Source organism: Danio rerio, chromosome 4 (genome assembly GCF_052040795.2).
Source record: "Danio rerio strain M-AB ecotype USA chromosome 4, GRCz13ab, whole genome shotgun sequence".
In the NCBI taxonomy this organism is placed as follows: Eukaryota; Metazoa; Chordata; class Actinopteri; order Cypriniformes; family Danionidae; genus Danio; species Danio rerio.
The window spans coordinates 76,153,334-76,175,000 of record NC_141024.2 but is presented as its reverse complement, the minus strand read 5'-3'; the positions used below and the strand labels follow the sequence as shown (position 1 = coordinate 76,175,000).

Here is a 21,667-nt window from a genome sequence, read left to right as displayed (position 1 = left end):
GATGCTAACAAGGCTAAGGTCAGTACACAGGATAACAAGACTGGGGCTGCGTCCGAAACCGCCTACTACTCAGTAGGTACTGCATTTGAATGTAAACGTACTACTCGGCCGTTAGAAAAGTGCGTCCTATACAGTATGAATGTGAGAAGTATGAATGGAATTCGGACGTACTACATCTGCCATTTTGTCATGGTCACATGACCTACCTGCGTCAGTTGCGTCGCTTTAGTCCCAATCATGAATTCGCTCGCGGGCATCATGGGATAGCGCAGTGTGCATAGGATGCGCACTTCAGAATCTCGCCGGAAGTAGGAAGTCATCCGGGTACTTCTCGCCTACTGATTTTCGAATTCTATGAATTCGGACATACTACTCAGCTCACATATTAATTTAAGCCTACTATATAGTATGGAAGTATGCGGTTTCGGACGCAGCCTGGGAAACGCATTGTAGTGCTGCTGACAGTAAACAAGACTCGGCAAAGTGAATAGGTGAGTGTGTGGCTTAAATAGTGTGTGCAATCAGTCTCTGACAATCCTCAGATGGTGCGAGTAATCAGTCTAGATGAGTGAGCATGTGTGAGCGGAGTGCATGTATGAATATGTAGTCCAGAAATGGCGGAATTGTAGTCCATGAGTTATTGAGAGTGAAATCCAGCGATCGTGACAATATGAGTGCTAATTTGAATAGTTTATTCGTCATTTACTCGCACATTCTGAATGATCTTTAAAAACCCACTGACTATTCTTAATGAACTAGTTTGTAAATGATGCAATTCTTCATTAGTGATAAAATAATAACAAAGTATGACAGCACAATCATTCAGCACATCATACATGGGTTTATAAGACCGGAACACAGCATTTGTATCTGTATTTATAAACTGCTCACTAATGTAGAGTTAATGCTTAATTCATAGTGTGTTGTTATTATGAAGTGTTACTGAGTATCCTGTTGTCTGCTGCTGTATGTAGTTACACTGATCTGTTTTGTAGAGCTGAAGCCACCAAAGGTGGAGGATGAAGAAGAGGATGAGTTTGATCTGATGACTATAGTCGAGTCCATACGGGCTCAAAGGACTGCCTCATCAGAAAATGCTGTAAGAGATGAAACTACAGGCATCCTCACCTGCCAGGAGTGTGCAATGAGCTTCAGTAGAAAAACAGACTTCGACGCTCACATCGCAGATCATGCCAAAGTAAGACCCTACACCTGCTCTCAGTGTGGGAAGGGGTTCAGGCTGAGGCAAAGTCTTGAAATGCACAAGATGTTCCACACCGGAGGACAACAAGACGATGCTGAGGGACTGACAGGTTGGTTTTCATTCTTGAAGCTCAGCTTCTTCTCAGGCAGGACTCTTGTATTGGTAACATCTTTATTAGAGGGGGTGTTCATAACATTTATAGTCATGTTGACACATCATTAAGTGGTCAAACCGATTTGTCCTTTTTGCCTTAGACCTGATACCACCAATAGTGGAGGATCAAGAAGAGGATGAGTTTGATCTCATGACTATAGTCGACTCCGTTCGGGCTGAAAGGAGCGCAAATTCGAAAAGAGAAGAAACTACAGGTAACTTCACCTGCCAGGAGTGTGGGACAAACTTCAGTGAAAAGAGAGACTTCGACGCTCACATTGCAGATCACGCCAAAGTAAGACCCTACACCTGCTCTCAGTGTGGGAAGGGCTTCAGTCAGAGTCGAAGCCTCGCCACGCACATGAAGTTCCACACCGCGGAGAAGCCCTTCAGCTGTAAGGTGTGTGAAAAGAGCTTCAAATCGAAATACACTCTGAAGTATCACCTGAGAATTCACACTCAAGCACCACAAGAGGTAATATGCGGTCAATGCGGGAAGAGCTTCTCCAGGGAAGGTTATCTGTGGTGTCACATGAAGGTTCACGCCGCAGAGAAGCCGTTTAAATGCAGTCACTGTGGGAAGGCTTTCACCTTTAAAAAAAGCTACGAGACTCACCTGACGCTTCACCGGGAAATGACGTTATTCACATGTCCTCGCTGTGGGAGGAAATTCACTAACGAGAGTAATCTGCGCCGTCACGTCAAGAGTCACCCTGTACAGAAGCCTTTCAAATGTGGTCAGTGCGGAAAGGGCTTCGAGTTAAAGAAAAGGTATCGGACTCACTTGAGGATTCACACCAAGAAAAGGCTATTCCCATGTGCTCAGTGTGGGAAGCGCTTCCCTAAAGAAAGCGATCTTCAGTATCACATGAAAGATCACGCTGTGAAGAAGCCTTTCAAATGTGGCCAGTGCGGAAAGGGCTTCATAATAAAAAACAGGTATCGGACTCACATGAGGATGCACGCCGAGGAGAGACTATTCCCATGTGCTCAGTGCGAGAAGCGTTTCCCTACAGAAAGGGATCTTCGGTGTCACATGAAAGATCACGCTGTGGAGAAGCCAGTTGAACAGAGTCTCTTAAGAAATGGATCATCAAATGATGATAGGATCGATCACGATGATCAGAAATTATTCCCATGTGCTCAGTGTGGAAAGAGTTTCTCTAAAGAAAGCGATCTTCAGTGTCACGTGAAAGATCACACCGTGGAGAAGCCAGTTGAACAGAGTCTCTTAAGAAATGGATCATCAAATGATGATAGGACCGATCACGATGATCAGAAATCGTTCCCCTGTGGTCAATGTGGGAAGAGTTTCCCTAAAGAAAGCGATCTTCAGTGTCATGTGAAAGATCACGCTGTGGAGAAGCCAGTTGATCAGAGTCTCTTAAGAAATGGATCATTAAATGATGATAGGACCGATCACGATGATCAGAAACCGTTCCCATGTGGTCAATGTGGGAAGAGTTTCCCTAAAGAAAGGGATCGTCGGTGTCACATGAAAGATCACGCTGTGGAGAAGCCTTTCAAATGTGGTAAGTGTGGAAAGGGCTTCACGTCAAAGAAATGGTATCAGACTCACATGAGGATGCACGCCCAGGAGAGGCTAATCCCATGTGCTCAGTGTGGGAAGCGTTTCCCTAAAGAAAGGGATCTTCGGCGTCACTTGAAAGATCACGCTGTGGGGAAGCCTTTCCAATGTGGTCAGTGCGGAAAGGGCTTCACGTCAAAGAAAAGATATCAGAATCACATGAGGATTCACGTCGAGGAGAGGCTATTCCCATGTGCTCAGTGTGAGAAGAGTTTCTCTAAAGAAAGCGATCTTCAGTGTCACATGAAGAGTCACCCTGTACAGAAGCCTTTCAAATGTGGTAAGTGCGGAAAGGGCTTCACGTCAAAGAAATGGTATCGGACTCACAAGAGGATGCACGTCCAGGAGAGGCTAATCCCATGTGCTCAGTGTGGGAAGCGTTTCCCTAAAGAAAAGGATCTTCGGCGTCACATGAAAGATCACGCTGTGGAGAAGCCAGTTGAACAGAGTCTCTTAAGAAATGGATCATCATATCATGGTAGGACCGATCACGATGATCAGAAATCGTTCCCCTGTGTTCAATGTGGGAAGAGTTTCTCAGAGAAACTGAGCCTTAACGCCCACAAGAAGATCCACTTTAGAGGAGTTATCTTCAAGTGTAAGCGATGCGGAAAGAGATTCTCTAATAAAGCGGGCATCAAGGCCCACAGGAAAACTCACGCTACACCGCGGCCTTACGTCTGTGGTACGTGCGGGAAAATATTCAACAACAAACAGACGCTGAGTCACCATGAGATGCGTCACGTGAAGGAGGTTCCATGCGAGGGCCGTGCGGAAAGAGCCTTGAGGCGGAGAGAAAAACTGGACAACTCTGTACTGGAGGATCTCAGGAGCGATGTAGAAGCTCAGACTGTGGAGAACTCAGGGCAGTAAACCTTCAGATGAAACGTTCGGGAAGCCATCTATACGAAATGCTGTATTTCTACAGTGTGGGTTCAGGGTTATGAGTGTGTTTATACCATGTTTACCACAGGGATAATTTATACACAAGCTGAGGCTGGTGTGATTAATCGGAGGCAATGTTGAAGTGCATTTTGTTAGTAAAGCCGGTTCTAGTAAATCCCTCACATGGAGATCTGAAAGACTTGAACACTGGGGGAACAGTCTTAACCATCACCCTTGGCCTTCTGTTGTTGGGAATATGCCCCCTTGGCATTTCTCAATCTCAAAATAAAAACAAACAAGCTGTCGATTTAAAACAAGCAGGTGTTTAAGGATGTAAAATCAGGCTATTAAATTTCTTAAGCTATGACTCAAGCTGGACTTTTTTCTCCTTAGACTTATATTCATACGCATGCAAATGCGCCAGACTGGAAACGCAAGCTTGTGCAGCAAGTTTAGTACGCTGGAAAGTTTAAGCTTGGTGAACTCTGACCTGCGAAATCGCATCACTTGACTGCGTGAGACCAATCACAGATCAAAGCAGGAGTTTAAAACATGGACTAATCGCTTGATTTTTTTTAATGTTTAATGATCTTGTTTAACCCCGCCCCTTTCCACAGTGCCGTACGACAGGATTTCACAAGCTCAAACTCTAGTGTGACCGCAGCTTCAGTTTTAAAACTCCTAGGCTGCGTCTGAAATTGCATTCTTCCACACGGTATAGTACGCTAAAATCAGTATACACGCCGAGTAGTGTGTCCGAATTCATAGAATTCGAAAATCAGTATGTGAGAAGTACCAGGATGTCCTACTACCTCCGGCGAGATTCTGAAGTGTGCTATCCCATGATGCAGAATTCATGAATGAGAGTGAAGCGGGTAGGTCACATAATGGCAGATGTAGTACATCCGAGCTTCATTTATACGTTTCTGTTGGAGATGCCTAATAGATTAATAGATACCGAAACAGAGGGGGGAGGGGGATCACCAGAATGGGGAAGTCATAGAGTAAAGTGAGAAAATATGATACACCGCTGTTTTGGAATAGGGAAAACTTGGGCCATCACCATACTGGTAGATCTGTCTCTGTGGGATAGTCGAAGGGGGTGGGAGGTTTGGAGGGGGTTAAAGTGCCTAGCGTCTAGCTGAGATCAAGACCTTTTATTATGTTTGGCTAGCTAAAGCGAGCTACTTCTGGGAGGCCAATCAGGGAAAGAGATCAGAAGGAACAGAGCTGAACTTTTTTATTTTAAGTGAAAAGTAGAGACGTCCAATAGATTAATAGAGACCGGGAAAAGTCCACAGAAGGGAGGGGTGATCACCAGTATGGGGAAGTCCCAGAGTAAAATGAGAAAATTTGATACACCGGTGTTTTTGAGTTATGGAAATGCTGTCTTTACACTGTTTTATATTACTTGTTATTATTTTATTTATACTTGTGTCTTTTATTTCTGTTGATTAAAACACTTTGAATCGCCACTGTGTATGAAATGTGCTAATAAACTTGCCTTCATACTGTATGAGCAGTACGTTTAAATTCAAATACAGTAGCTCCTGAGTAGTGGACGGTTTCGGACGCAGCACTAGTTGACTGAAAATCTACGCATGTCACATGCAAAATTGAAAACGATTTAACTGGAGGATTAATTAGTCGCTCCTCATTGAACTAAGAGTTGCGCTACATCTGAAACCATGTAAAATACAATGTTTATTGGTTTTACTTCAAACTGACACCATAGTCATGAGTTTTGAATCAATTAAACTGATTTAGTTCTCAGTTTTGGCAGAAAAAAGCTGTTGTATGGTAAACGGTGTGCTCTTCAGGACTTACCACATATTCATCACACATTATATAGCCTGGGCCCGGTTTTTCAAAAGTAATCCACTGGGATTTTGGATAAGGGACTGGATCAAATCTTGAAAATGGGTTTTTCAAAAGAAAAAACGGATTACCTAATCGGATTAGATCACGTAATCTAATCTTGGTTTTGATCCGGATCAAATCTTTACTTTGGGTTTTTCAGACCTTTTTTGTAGGATTTGGATCACTTTGATCCAAAAAACCTGGATTAAACTGATCCCACCAGAAAGGTGGATTTAGCGTGGATTTCATGCCCAAAATGTAATAAAAACTTAAAAATGTTATTAAATAGTACTATTTTTGGATCACACAGTATCTTACGAGATATACTATTGATTCATAAGGTTTTCATTTTATTTGTTCATCTGTCAGGCTGTAGTGATTATTGGCTTTAACGTATTCAGCCTTTCAGTATAGGCCTACAGCAAAGTAGAAATAGTTTGGCCTCATAAAATAATCCCCCAAACAGCTGTCAAAATTTACCAAAAACAATACATTTTATTGTCAATAATTGATATCTATATTCATCACAATGGAGAATATTTTTGTTTTTAGAATATTTATTAGTGATGCATGCAATGATTACAGAATAACCAAAAAAAAAAAAAAAAAGTGCAACGAATGGCAATGACTGATTTTAGAAATCTCTTTCAACAATTGCAAAAAGAGACTGAAAGGGCAGAAGCACAGCTTCATCTGGCAGAGGAACAACTGACTCTAACCAAACTGCAGCAAACCAAGGCCAGACTTCAGATCCGCCTCCTAAAGCCTACAATCAGACAAGCTGCTCTCTCCACATCAGATGAGGAAGTCTGAAATTATTGTGGAGTTTTTGACATTAAGTCTTTTTTTTTTTTATTTACATCTATATTTGAAACTTATTATAAATATCCTCAATGTACAGTGTTGTAGGTCTCAGATGAGCGGACTGCTTGAAGAGGATGGGGTGGGGTTTTACTTGTTTTTATTATTTATTATTATTATTATTATTTTATTATTTATTAAATTTTCTTAGTTTTCATTTTAAATAAAAATAAAGTTATATCTACCCCACACTGGCTATTCTACTTGTTGCTCTTTACACAGGCCTATCTATTTATCTACATTGTGATTGAGCACTGGTAATCCAGATTTAGTGATCTTGAAAAGTTCCTATCCGGATCAGATTGATCCAATCCAATGTTGCTTTGAAAAACTGGCTCATAAAGTAAGCTGGATTACGTGATCACGGATCGCAAAAACAGGATTACTAAATCCGGATCAATTTGATCCGGATTAAACCTTTTGAAAAACCGGGCCCTGATGATATGCAGCATGATCTGCATCCAGGAGGATCTTTGATCATGTGTTGGAGAATCACAGACCTGCCGCCTCCAGACAGAAAAAAAAACTCCTAAAAAAGACAAAAGTTTTAAATTATGAGTCATTAAAGTGACAGTATCAGTATACACCGTGTCGAGCTGTTGCTTTGCTCTACATTAAGAGTTTGCAACAGTTGGTTTTATTTTCTTTGTTTACGCATTTGAAAAAAAGGAAGATACAATATTTTGATATGGGGTAAGCTGATGATAAAGCTTTGTTAGCAACAGAGAAAACGGTAAGCTTGTAATCATTCTGTTCTCCGATTAAAAATAAACAAATAATACTGTCCCACATGACACCACAGTAGGTGGAGGACTAGATTTTTAGATTGTATTAAAATATTAAATATTAAACTATATACATTTTAAAAATATAAAAGATGTTAACGAAATCTAGTCGACAGAATGTTAATCACAGCAGATGGAATATTACGGAGGTGAGAGACTTTTATTTTGGTGTAATGTTATGACGTCTTGAAACCGCGTCGCGTTCCCGCATCGGCTGAGAAGGGGAAGAAGAAATGATGTTTTTCAGACATCTAAAGTGTATAAATCGATAGAAAGGTAGCGATGTGGTCATTATATATTTTAGCAGTAATAAATGTGATATTATAAAGCTTCAGCTGACAGCTCTGAGAGTTATTTAGTGCGAGTAAAGCGCGTTTATACACAGAAGAGCAGCAGAAACGCTTATTCTGCCCACTGTATCGTCATTCAGCTCATCACAAACACCAATTCACACACTGTAAGTAGAAATGAAGACACTTCCGCACTAAACCTGCTCATCTTCTCATCTGAATTTCTCGGCATTTTTGCTGTAAAACGACCGGTCACTTTATTAGGTACACCTTACTAGTAAGTTACCGAGTTTTGCCTTCAGAATTGCGTTAATCTGACTGTGGAGGCCATTTGAGTACAGTGAACTCATCATCATGTTCAGGAAGCCAGTCTGAGATGATTGAGCTTCATGACATGCTGCGTTATCCTGCTGGAAGTAACAACCATGCCACGTTCAAAGTCTCTTAAATCCCCTTTTCTTCCCCATTCTGATGCTCACAGTACTGCAGCAGATCCTCTTCACCATGTCTACTTGCTGAAATGCAGTGAGCTGCATTAGGTGTACCTAATAAAGTGGCCGGTGAGTTTACATCATATAACAAAGGACTGTTTATAAGGACTATTAGTAACTCATTTATATAATGTAAGTTCTGCTGGTTTAATCTGTCTTGTCACAGTAAATATGTTGTTGATGATGGTGGTGGAGCGCGTCTCATGTCTCCATGTACAGCTTTCAGACATATCAGTCTATAAAACAGCAGCTTTTCATCTCCCGTCAGTTTCAGCACGTGATCTATCTACAGAAGAGTCGAGCTGAAAATGAGGAAATCAGGAAAACATCTTGCTCATTTTAAAGCCAGAGAGTTCCTTTAACTGTGAGGGATTCTCCTCCAGTGCGCACTAACTAGTGCGCTAGAGAAGTGATTGAGACACAGACAGAGGTTTAGTGTTGATTTCTTCTTGTTTGTGTTGATTCTTCTCCTCTTAAACAGACAGAGAAACTCCTGCTGAAGCGACTGAGCTCCACTATTATAAAGATGGCCTTTATTAAAGAGGAGAGTGAAGACCTGAAGATTGAGCAAGTGTTCACGTTGAAGAAAGAAGAACCTGAGGAGCTGACAGGTTGGCTTTCATTCTCAAAGATCAGTTGATGATAAGTTGGATCAGAAACACTTTAAATGAAGAGGTGTTCAGGAAAACATTAATAATCATTATAGGACACATATCATGAACTAGAAGGTGATTAAATGCATGCTTATGACCAGTGTTGGGGAGATTACTTTGGAAATGTAAAATATTACAAATTATATATATATATATATATATATATATATATATATATATATATATATATATATATATATATATATATATATACACACAGTGTAAGTCAGAATTATTCCCCCATTTGGATTTTTCTTCTTGTTTAATTATTTCCCAAATGATGTTTCTCAGATTGAGGAAATGTTCACAGTATGTCTGATAATATTTGTTCTTGTGCAGAAAGTCTAATTTGTTTTATTTGGGCTAGAATAAAAGCAGTTTTTAATAGTTTAAACACCATTTCAAGCTCAATATTATTAGCCCCTTTAAGCTATATTTGTTTTGGATTCTCTCCAGAACAAACCACTGTTTCTTGGTTAGTTGTGAACAGTATTGTGTGTAAAATGCAGTTGAATAATCAGATAATGGTTCAGGCTTTTCATTAACGCGTTCACCTAAAGGAGTTAACGGTGTTTCGGGTGTTCACTGTGTTTTAATACCGTTTTGGAGCAGTGTATACAAATCAGCTGTTCATTATGATTTATTAATCAGCACAGTTCATCATTAGGCTCTTCATTATTTGTGAATACAGCTGATGTAAAAACCTTTTAATGTTTAAGGTTTACTGAAGCCACTGCAGGATAAATCCTGTTTTAGTGTAGCCGAATATGTGTGTATTGACCTATTAATATTAGACTAATTTAGGTGAGATGGTGTAACGTTAACGTTAGTAGCTAAGCAGTCGAAAACTGACCATTACTTTGCTACTTTCACAGATTGCTTACGCAAGAAAATAACTTGCTGCGTTTGTAGCAGTGGACGTTTGGTGAGCGCGAGCCTTCTTGCACGCACAGCCAAGAACTGTGAAGGCTGTGAAGTCATTGTATAACAGTGGTTTGTTCTGGAGACTATCCAAAACAAATATAGCTTAAAGGGGCGAATAATATTGAGCTTAAAATGCTGTTTAAACAATTAAAATCTGCTTTTATTCTAGCCTAAATAAAACAAATAAGACTTTCTCCAGAAGAACAAACATTATCAGACATACTGTGAACATTTCCTCAATCTGAGAAACATCATCTGGAAAATAATTAAAAGTGAAAACAATTTGAAGGGGGGTGAATAATTCTGACGTACACTGTGTATACAGGTATTTAAACTCGACGCCTGACTTAACAGGCCACCAGTGTAGCTGTTGGCTGGCAGACCCCCAAATAAAGAGTTGCACACATCTAAACGAGTCGTAATCAAAGCATGGACGAGCCTTTCAGCATCTGGCGTAGAGAGAACAGAACAGATGCGGGCGATGTTGTGTAAGGGGGAGGGGGGTTTTAAGGTTACACAGTCCACAGATTCAGGTACACACAGTACACCAAGATGTCACACCTGCCTGGAAGAAGTTAGAGGAGAACCATCAACTGTAATATCACCATATCTATTAACAGTAGAGGGCGTGCCAATGAGTCAAATCTCAGCCTTATAGTTTTGTTGCATCCAGGCTTGAATCTCTACCAAGCAGGCGTTAAGTCAGGGATGTCAAACTCAATTCCTGGAGGGCCGCAGCCCTGCACAGTTTAGTTCCAACCCTGCTCCAACACACTTACCTGTAGGTTTCAAATAAGCCTGAAGGACTCAACTAGTCTGATCAGGTGTGTTTAATTAGGGTTGGAACTAAACTGCAGAGCTGCGGTCCTCCAGGACCTGAGCTTGACATCCCTGTGTTAAGTGTTGACAGTGAGGCAGATAGATTAGGAGATGTGCTAATGTAAATCTGTGTGTCGTCAGCATAGCAAGGATAGTTAACACCATATTTTTGAAAAGTCTGTCCGAGAGATAGCATATAAATGTTGAACAAAAGTGGCCCAATACCGAAATCTGGGGGACACCATGACACAGAGGGACGGCCCACGATCTGTGCCCTTCCCAAATACAGTTGACATCAGAAGTTTACATATGGAAGTTTGTCTGATGGTAAATCATACTGAACGCCTACTATTTTAGGTCTGTTCGGATTACTTTAATGATTTACTTTTGCTAAATGCCAGAATACTGAGAGAATTGTTTATTAATTTCTAGACAGTCAAAAGTGCACACACGTATTCTGGGTATTGTTTAGCTTTGCTTTTAAACTGTGTAACTTTGGTCAAGTGTTTTGGGTCTCCTTCCACAAGCTTCTCAATAGTTTTGGCCCATTCCTCCAGACAGAATTGCTGTAACGGAGTCAGATTTGTAGTCAGTCATGACATTCTCTATAGGATTGAGATCAGGGCTTTGTGATGGCCACTCCAAAACATTCACTCTGTTGTCCTTAAAGCACATGTGAACTCATTTGGCAGTATGCCTAGGCTCATGATCTGTTTGGAAGAGCCATTTGTGGCCAAGTTGTAATGTCCTGGCTGATGTGTTGAGATGTTGCTTCAGTATTTCTCCATAATGTTCTGTCTTCATGATGCCATCTATGCTGTGAAGTGGACCAGTCCCTCCTGCAGCAAAACAGCCCCACAACATGATGCTGCCGCCCCCATACTGCACAGTTGGGATGGTGTTCTAGGCTTGTCTGCGTTCCCCTTTGTCCTCCACATGTAACACTGCTCATTATGGACCAATCTTAGCTCCATCAGAGCACAGGACATGTCTCCAAACATACATCAAATAAGGCATTTACCTTGAGGTAGTTTTTGCAGTTGACTCAGAAACACACGCTCAAGAACAAGGCTCTTGTTTCTTCATGCTTTCTTCAGGACCTCCTGTCCTACAACATACTTACACATCTGACACTCGATGACTCTCGAATACCCTGTCGGAAGAGTCTAGAGGCTGCGACTGAGCGTTAACAGTGTCTGCTTTAATGTTAATGTTGTTTTGGTGTGTTTACACAGATGAATACTACATTAGGAGCTCTACACTGCAGCAGGATTCTGCAGGTACGCTCCTCCTCATGTGGTTTATACTAGATTTGAAACCATAAGCTTCTCTGAGTATGCTGTCGTCTGCTGCTGTATGTAGTTACACTGATGTGATCTGTGTTGTAGAGCTGAAGCCACCAAAGGTGGAGGATGAAGAGGAGGAGGAGTTTGATCTGATGACTATAGTCGAGTCTATCCGGGCTGAAAGGACTGCTGAAAGAGACGAAACCGCAAGCATCTTCACCTGCCAGGAGTGCGGAACGAGCTTCAGTGAAAAGAGAGACTTCGACGCTCACATCGCAGATCATGCCAAAGAAAGACCCTACACCTGCTCTCAGTGTGGGAAGGGCTTCATCCAGAGTCAAAGCCTCGCCACGCACAAGAAGTTCCACACCGGAGAGATGTCCTTGACCTGCAAAGTGTGTGGAAAGAGCTTCACATCGATATACAACCTCAAGTCTCACCTGAGAACTCACACCAGAGAAAGGCCGTACAAGTGCTCTCACTGTGGGAAGGCCTTCATGAGCAGCGGAGCCCGATGTGCCCACATCAGAATTCACACCGGAGAAAAGCCCTTCAAGTGCTCGCTGTGTGGAAGGTCTTTCACCCAGAGGTCAGCCCTTGCCTCGCACAAGACAGTTCACACCGGAGAGAAACCCTTCAGCTGTAAAGCGTGTGGGAAGAGCTTCACGGCAAAACGCTATCTTCAGCGTCACGTGAAGCTTCACACTAGAGTGCAGCCCTTTACATGTGGCCGGTGCGGAAAGGGTTTCCTCAATAAATCAAGTTATCAGCATCACATGGAGGAGAGACCATTCCCCTGTGGTCAATCTGAAGAGTTTCTCAGATGAGATCAGCTTCGGGAACTGGCCAACTCTGAGAAACACTCTGGAGATAGAGTTGAACACTGAGGGCTGTACATCCTCAGACATTTCACACGGCATCTGAAGCATCAGGAACAAAATGAATGTAGAAAGTCAGACTGAAGATGTGGTGGAGAACCCGTTCAGATGATGAACTTCTGTATGGATTGGTGGTCCAAGTCCCTAACCATTAGGCGACAACCTGAAACCCACAACTACCATGCAACCATCAGGCAGCTGTATGATAGAGCGGCCCAGACGGAAGACACTCCTCCTTAAAGGCGTCTGAAGGACTCTCAGAGCATCAGAAACTAAACTCTCTGCTCTGATGAGACTCTAACTGAACTGTTTGGAGTGAACGCCAGGCGTTACGTGTGGAGAACAGCAGGCGGCGCTCATCAGCAGGCTAACAGCATCCCTACAGTGAAGCATGGTGGTGTTGGCATCATGCTGTGGGGATGTGTTTCAGCAGCAGGAACTGGAAGACTAGTCAGGATAGAGGGAAAGATGAATGCAGCGATGTACAGAGACATCCTGAATGAAGACCTGCACAAGAGTGCTCTCCACCTCAGACTGGGGCGACGCTTCATCCTCCAGCAGGACAATGACCCAAAGCACAGCGCCAACATATCAATGAAGCGGCTTCACAATAACTTGCTGAGTGGCCCAGCCAGAGTCCAGACCTAAATCCTATTGAACATCTCTGGAGAGATCTGAAAATGTCACCGTCGCTTATCATCCGACCTGATAGAGCTGGAGTGGTCCTGCATAGAGGATTCAAATCAGTTTTCTGTAGATCAGTTTTGTGGGCGGAGTCACTGGGATCCTGTTTTATCCTCAGGAAATTAAAGAAAGGAGAGACTTGTTGTGTTTATTTCACTCCAGCATGACGGTGGACACTCTACACTACACACACTTCTGTCCACACATGTTTATTTTGCATCATAAGAGCCCTTTAATAAAAACCTGCTGATAGTTGTGCACTTTTAAAGTCGTTATTTAATGATTACTTTACAATAGACTGTAGTTTGTGCTACGTTTAACACAGTAAAGGCTGAATGAACGTGCGTATGTAAGTTATTTAGTTAAATATGACCTCCTGAATGTTTTCCCCTCCCTCAAATGAGAGTTTCTGCAGGGTGTGATGTCTGATGATGAAACATGCAGCAGAGCAATCGTGAATAACAGTGGCCACATTACAGTCACGCACAAAACATGCCGTCCAACTCGAGCGCCGTGCTGTATTCAGTACCTGCAGTCTCTCGTGTAGATCAGCCGTTACTGATACAGATTCATTATTATTCTTACAGTGGTCAAAGGCCACATTTGGTTTGAGACGGGTGATGGACAGAGACTGCAGAAACTGATTATATTCCTCCTCAACACCCTCATTTTACTCAAAGACCATTGAGCACCGTCTGCATTTGAGGAGTTCATGATGGATTCTGTAGTTAAATGGACATCACATCACTAATTAGTTTTTAATTACACTTCTAATTCCTCTTGTGTGTATATTTCTGTTCACTCTTGTGATTTGTAGATGCCAGCACATGAAGAAGACTGCAGAAAATAGGAGAAACAGGAGGGAATCATTAAAGTAACTTTATATGAGGATGATATTTAGACATAATGGAGTAAATGAAGAACTGTACAGGTTTGTGAGATTCTGAGATTGGGGAGCATGTCATTTAACATTAATATGAAGCACAGAGAAGAAGGTTATTGAAGTACTGGAGGAGTGAGTGAAGTAAACCCTTATTTAATTTTGTATGATTAGAAAATAATGTAAAGACTTTTTTTATAAACACTGAATTAATAAAGAGATTAGTGACTGGATTAATATATTTTAAGCTTTTAATCATTTTTTCTTTTAATAAAATTAAAGTGTAGAATTCTGCCTCACTCCAGCACAGCTGGCGGACTGACTTTTATTTTGTTATTGCGTAATGACGCCATGAAGCAGCGTCGCGTTCCCGTGTGTGAGTAAAGCGTATTTGTACACAGCAGAGCTGCAGAGGAGCTTATTTTGCTCTGTATCGTCATTCAGCTCGTCAGAAACACAAATTCAGACAATGTAAGTAGAAATGAAGACACTTCTTCACAACCTGCTGTTCTTCTCACCTAATTGTTTCAGCATTTCACTGTAAAACGACCGGTGTTACAGTCACCGGCCACTTTATTAGGTACACCTAGCTAGTGCCGAGTCTTGATTTCTTTTTCTTTGTGTTGATTCTCCTCTTAAACAGACAGAGAAACTCCTGCTGAAGCGACTGAGCTCCACTATTATAAAGATGGCCTTTATTAAAGAGGAGAGTGAAGACCTGAAGATTGAGCAAGTGTTCACGTTGAAGAAAGAAGAACCTGAGGAGCTAACAGGTTGGCTTTCATTCTCAAAGACCAGTTAATAAATTGGATCAGAAACACTTTACTTGAAGAGGTGTTCAGGAAAACACTAATAATCATTATAGCACACATATCATGAACTAGAAGGTGATTTAAGCATGCTTATGACCAGTGTCGTTGCCATTTTAAATGTGAAAGTAACATTGTAGGTGATATCTTCATTATTACGCCACATCATAACCTATTTTTGACATTAACATCATAAATCGGACATGTTTATAAAACGCATAACGAATCTAGACTACTCAAGAATGAGCTGAATATGCCGTGCATTATGATCCTCGCGTCTCCAGTAAGCACTTATCCACAAACTACTTACTTCATAACAAGCGTAATACCCCCTCTGACGCTAAATAATCCAATATATACTCTCATTCAGTTATTAGAACAGTAACGTTACATTGAGAGTCGGTGAACCGATAATACTGCGCATGTGTGATTCAGTGAACCAAACACAAACGGTACATCCTGCAGTTTGAGTCCTCCATAATACACACACTTATTAATGATTCCTACATGTCATCATCGTGATGAAGAGTAGGCAAAATCTAAGTGCGGACGGGCCCCTGTGCCCATAATGCCCATTGGCTAATCCGGCCCTGTCCATTACTACTGTGTGTCTAACCTCAGAGCAGTCTTGCACACATATTGTACTTAGGGCTGCTGTCTTGTGGGCTGTTGTGTTTGAGTTTGAGGATGGGTAGATGGTTGTGGTAGATGATAGTGTTCATGTTCAAGTTTTTATAATACAATATTTATCCTGTTGATTTTTTTAATCTTGTATCAAACAAATATCCTCATTTAAATAAAAAAAAACTGAAACTAATAAAAACTAAACTAAAACCAAGACATTTTTAAAATATAGAAACTAATAAAAACTAGGAAATCTGCCTCTAAAACTGATCAAAACTGACTGAATTTGAAAACAAAAAGTCAAAACGAAATAGAAACTGAAACGAATGGAAAATCCAAAACTATTATAACCTTGGCAGGCATTCACGCATTAAGCATGTTTGCACCTAAAAACAGCAACATGTCAACTTGCTGCAGTAAACAAAGCCCACAATGCTTGCCCCGCCCTCAAGCTCTTCTTATTGGCCCAGTGCGCTAGAACAGAATGCGAATGGATTGGTTAATATCAGCTGTCAATCACTCAGTTCCAATGACAGAGAGCTACAGCAGCGAAAATGTAAAGGTCTGAATAGGAGAGAATGAAAACAACACTGACAGATTTACATTTAGTCATTTAGCTGACGCTTTTATCCAAAGTGACTTACAAATGAGGACAAGGAAGCAATTTACACAACTATAAGAGCAACAATGAATAAGAGCTGTAGGCAAGTTTCAGGTGTGTAAAGTCTAAGGAAAGCATTAGTAATTTTTTTTTGTTTAGTTAGTGGTATATCCAGAGAGGCAATTGCAGATTAGGAAGTGAAGTGGAGACTAAATAGTTGAGTTTTTAGTGGTTTCTTGAAGACAGCGAGTGACTCTGCTGTTCTGATGCAGTTAGGGAGTTCATTCCACCAACTGGGCAGATTGAACGCGAGAGTTCGGGAAAGTGATTTCTTCCCTCTTTGAGATGGAACCACGAGGCGACGTTCATTCACAGAACGCAAGTTTCTGGAGGTGTAACGGTTGCCGTATATTGGTAGAATTTTTGCGTCCCGTTCTCTCTCTCTTTTTCTATCTCCCTCTCTTTCTCTCTCCCCATCTCTACCTGTCATATTCTTTAGGTCCGCCTTCGCGGAATCTGATTGGTCAGGAGACCAGTCACTCATCATTGGGTGACGTGGCGCTGTCACATATAAGGACGCCAGGGAGAGCGGATGAGCGCGCTTTTCCTTTGATCCCGTTTTTGTGTATTTTTGCCGACATGATTTTGTTTTTCGTTAATTTTGCTTAACTTTCGTTTGGATAAAATTATTTAGTACATTTACTGCCCATTTTTGATCGAGATTGTGATTTCTGTACATTTATATTCGATTGTTTGTTTGTTACTTTGGCACAACTCTTACCTGCTCAAATCCAAAACAGAGTTGACTTTGTCCTCAGAGTAAGGCGGACAGGGAAGATGTCGTACGACTTCCATCTTACATACACGTAGTCAATCCATTGTTTAACACACCAGGTAAGAAAGTGAATGCCACTTATGTATTTGTTTTGTTTTTAGTTCAGAATAGGTAAGTTTACGGCGCTCGGCGCTGAAGATTTTTCTTTTTCTTTTCATGTTCTAGTGAGGTAAGGGTTTCGCTTATGAGTTAGAATTGTTTTGTTATATTTATTTCTTTGATTTGGCTTCACTGGCGTCCCCTTACTCTTGAGTTGACCTAATTTTGTTTGATACTTTGTTTAATTTGTTACTTTGTTATTGTAAATATTTTTCTGAGTGTATATATTTGGGCATTATTATGATTTCACTTTTTTGTACAATAAATCACTTTTGTTGGCAGTTTTGTTGATTGTGTCTTTTGTTTTCACCCATCATCATGTAAAGGTACCACACCTCTTAAATGTTATTACTTTTACCCTAGACTAACATCAAAGAGGTTGTAACATACATCTGCACACATACATCTGCAGAAGTGAGAGCAGATAAGAAGGAGCAAAGCCAGAAGGTGCTTTGTAGGCAAACATCAGAGCTTTAATTTGATGCGAGCAGCAACTGGCAGCCAGTGCAAACGGATGAGCAGCGGAGTGACATGTGCTCTTTTAGGTTCATTAAAGACCACTCGTGCTGCTGCGTTCTGGAGCAGTTGAAGAGGCTTGATAGAGTTAGCTGGGAGCCCGGCTAGTAGAGAGTTGCAGTAATCCAGTTTGGAGAGAACAAGAGCTTGAACAAGGAGTTGAGCTGCATGTTCAGATAAGAAGGGATATCTTTTATCCACTCTTGGAAAAGTGTAAATGCTGGATTGACATTCAGCACATGATCACTGATCAGATGTGCCATTATTAGTAACTCTAGGTGGTTTCTAAAACTGAATCTGCACGGTTCAGATCTTACCTCTCAGACAGGTCATTCAGGGTGTCTTGGAGGGGAGAGGTGTCCAACCTACAGCATCTAAACACTGGGGCACCTCAAGGCTCTGTTCTTGGGCCACTTCTCTTCTCCATCTACACGTCATCTCTAGGACCAGTCATCCAGAGACATGGATTCTCCTACCACTGCTATGCTGATGATACCCAGCTATACCTCTCTTTTCATCCTGATGATCCCTCGGTTCCAGCTCGCATCTCAGCCTGCCTGTTGGATATTTCACACTGGATGAAAGATCATCATCTTCAGCTGAACCTCGCAAAAACGGAAATGCTTGTAGTTTCTGCCAACCCGACTCTACACCATAACTTTTCAATCCAGATGGATGGGGCAACCATTACTGCATCCAAAATGGTGAAAAGCCTTGGAGTAACGATTGATGACCAACTAAACTTCTCTGACCACATCTCTAGAACTGCTCGATCTTGCAGATTCACACTCTATAACATCAGAAAGATCCGACCCTTCTTATCTGAACATGCAGCTCAACTCCTTGTTCAAGCTGTTGTTCGCTCCAGACTGGATTACTGCAACTCTCTACTAGCCGGGCTCCCAGCTAACTCTATCAAGCCTCTTCATCTGCTCCAGAACGCAGCAGCACGAGTGGTCTTCAATGAACCTAAAAGAGCACATGTCACTCCGCTGCTCATCCGTTTGCACTGGCTGCCAGTTGCTGCTCGCATCAAATTCAAAGCTCTGATGTTTGCCTACAAAGTGACTTATGGCCTTGCTCCTTATCTGCTCTCACTTCTGCAGATGTATGTGTCCTCCAGAGACTTGCGTTCTGTGAATGAACGTCGCCTCGTGGTTCCATCCCAAAGAGGGAAGAAATCACTTTCGCGAACGCTCACGCTCAATCTGCCCAGTTGGTGGAATGAACTCCCTAACTGCATCAGAACAGCAGAGTCACTCGCTATTTTCAAGAAATGACTAAAAACTCAACTATTTAGTCTCCACTTCACTTCCATCTGCAATTGCCTCTCTGGATATACCACTAACTGTACAAAAAAAAAAACTACTAATACTTTCCTTCTTAGACTTTACAGAACTAAAACTTGCCTATAGCACTTATTCGTTGTTGCTCTTATAGTTGTGTAAATTGCTTCCTTGTCCTCATTTGTAAGTCGCTTTGGATAAAAGCGTCTGCTAAATGACTAAATGTAAATGTAAATATGTCAATATCTTCTGTGCAATATCACACAGCACCCGTGAGAACAGCACAGTGATTGTTGTTAATTCAGTTAATCTTATTCATGTCAAGCAGTGTGTGCAGGGCCGGTGAGTGCATGCAGAGTTTTCTTTATTTGTTAGTTGTGATTAGAGTGTTAATATATAATAGACTCTGTTAATATGTGTAGTAACGCTGCTCATCATTTTTGGTGGGTGCGACTAAATTTTGGCTGGTGCGGGTCACCAACCCTGTTCCTGGAGATTTGCCTTCCTGCAGATTTCAGTTGCAACCCTGACCCAACACTCCTCACAGTAGTTATGAAGTGCTTCTTCAGGTCCTATCTAATTGGTGTCTTTGATCAGGGTTGAATTCTGCCAAGTTGTCCTCGCTGCTGCTCATACCTTGTTGACGTAGGCCAGGGGTGTCAAAACTCGGTCTTGGAGGGCCGGTGTCCTGCAGATTTTAGCTCCAACCCCAATCAGACCTGGGCTGGCTAATCAAGCTCTTACTAGGCTTTCTAGAAGCATCCGTGCAGGTGTGTTGAGGCAAGCTGGAGCTAAAATCTGCAGGACACCGGCCCGCCAGGAACGACTTTGGAAACCCCTGATGTAGGCGATCGTCAACTATGTAGCAGACCTTATACCGCCCACTAAGGTAACGCCCATGCTTCTGTGATGGATGGGTTTAGAGTACGGGTGGTGTAGGCGATCGTGAACTACGTAGCGGACCTGGTCAACTATGTCATCAAGCTGAGGGCTGCAGCCAGGACCGTTCCAATTCTGCAGGAAGGCAGATCTCCAGGAACAGGGTTGGTGACCCCTAATATAAACAGTACAACATTAGGAGCTCTAATCTGCAGCAGGATTATGCAGGTACGCTCCTCCTCATGTGGTTTATACTAGATTTGAAACCGTAAGCTTCTCTGAGTATCCTGTTGTCTGCTGCTGTATGTAGTTACACTGATGTGATCTGTATTGTAGAGCTGAAGCCACCAAAGGTGGAGGATGAAGATGAGGATGAGTTTGATCTGATGACTATAGTCGAGTCTATACGGGCTGAAAGGACTGCTGAAAGAGACGAAACTACAAGCATCTTCACCTGCCAGGTGTGTGCAATGAGCTTCAGTGAACAATCAGACTTCGACGCTCACATCGCAGATTATAATAAAAAAAGACCCTACACCTGCTGTCAGTGTGGGAAGGAGTTCAGGCAAATTGGAAGCCTTGTCACGCACAAGAAGTTCCACACCGGAGAGATGTCCTTGACCTGCAAAGTGTGTGGAAAGAGCTTCTCATCAATATACAGTGTCAAGTCTCACCTGAGAACTCACACCGGAGAAAGGCCGTACAAGTGCTCTCACTGTGGGAAGGCTTTCATAAGCAGTGGAGCCCGATGTGCCCACATCAGAATTCACACCGGAGAAAAGCCCTTCAAGTGCTCGCTGTGTGGAAAGTCTTTCACCTATAGATCAGCCCTTGCCTCGCACAAGACAGTTCACACCGGTGAGAAACCCTTCAAGTGCTCGCTGTGTGGAAGGTCTTTCACCTATAGATCAGCCCTTGCCTCGCACAAAATAGTTCACACCGGAGTGACATCCTTCAGCTGTAAAGTGTGCGGAAAGAGCTTCGCATTTAATTGTAATCTTGAGCGTCACATTAATGTTCACACTAAAAAAAAAAAAAATAAGTGTAAAGAGTGTGGAAGGAGGTACACTAGCAAAGGCGCCCTAACTCAACACCAGAGGTTCAATCACACAGCATAAGGGTCTTCCATGTGGAAACAGCTTCAGGAACTGGCAAACTCTAAGAAACACTCTGGAGTTAGAGTTGAACACTGAGGACTGTGCATCCACAGATATTTCACACGGCATCTGAAGCATCAGGAACAAAATGAATGTAGAAGGTGGAAACCCCGTTCTGATGATGAACTTCTGTATGGATTGGTGGTCCAAGTCCCTAACCATTAGGCGACAACCTGAAACCCACAACTACAACAACTTGAGAGGCGCTGCATAGAGGATTCAAATCAGCTTTCTGTAGATCAGTTTTGTGGGCAGTCACTGGGATCCTGTTTTATCCTCAGGAAATTAAAGAAAGGAGAGACTCGTTGTGTTTATTTCACTCCAGCATGACGGTGGACACTCTACACTACACACACTTCTGTCCACACATGTTTATTTTGCATCATAAGAGCCCTTTAATAAAAATCTGCTGATAGTTGTGCACTTTTAAAGTCGTTATTTAATGATTACTTTACAATAGACTGTGGTTTGTGTTACGTTTAACACAGTAAAGGCTGAATGAACGTGCGTTTGTAAGTTATTTAGTTAAATATGACCTCCTGAATGTTTTCCCCTCCCTCAAATGAGAGTTTCTGCAGGGTGTGATGTCTGATGATTAAACATGCAGCAGAGCAATCGTG

General features: G+C 42.0%; 3 protein-coding genes across 7 annotated transcripts in view; all 3 read left to right on the top strand.

Moving 5' to 3' along the window:
- LOC101886464 (uncharacterized) overlaps positions 1-14,482 on the top strand; it is a 21,195-nt gene extending 6,713 nt beyond the window's left edge. The window contains exons 4-9 of the mRNA XM_087249845.2: positions 996-1,313; positions 1,459-3,815; positions 7,656-7,793; positions 8,599-8,728; positions 11,749-11,793; positions 11,902-14,482. Coding sequence (XP_087105971.2) covers positions 996-1,313; positions 1,459-3,815; positions 7,656-7,793; positions 8,599-8,728; positions 11,749-11,793; positions 11,902-12,626 — 3,713 coding nt within the window. The 3' untranslated portion in view covers positions 12,627-14,482. The remainder of the gene's footprint in view (positions 1-995; positions 1,314-1,458; positions 3,816-7,655; positions 7,794-8,598; positions 8,729-11,748; positions 11,794-11,901) is intronic.
- LOC148682569 (uncharacterized) overlaps positions 1-21,667 on the top strand; it is a 1,090,975-nt gene that overhangs the window by 846,179 nt on the left and 223,129 nt on the right. The gene's annotated exons all lie outside the window — the stretch shown is intronic.
- On the top strand, positions 14,593-21,478 carry zgc:162948. Of its 4 annotated transcripts, none has more exons than XM_087247608.1 (4): positions 14,593-14,712; positions 14,885-16,236; positions 19,216-19,474; positions 20,054-21,478. In XM_087247608.1, exon 4 carries the CDS (start codon positions 20,277-20,279, stop codon positions 21,006-21,008), a length of 732 nt encoding a protein of 243 aa, XP_087103734.1. In that variant the 5' UTR covers positions 14,593-14,712; positions 14,885-16,236; positions 19,216-19,474; positions 20,054-20,276; the 3' UTR covers positions 21,009-21,478.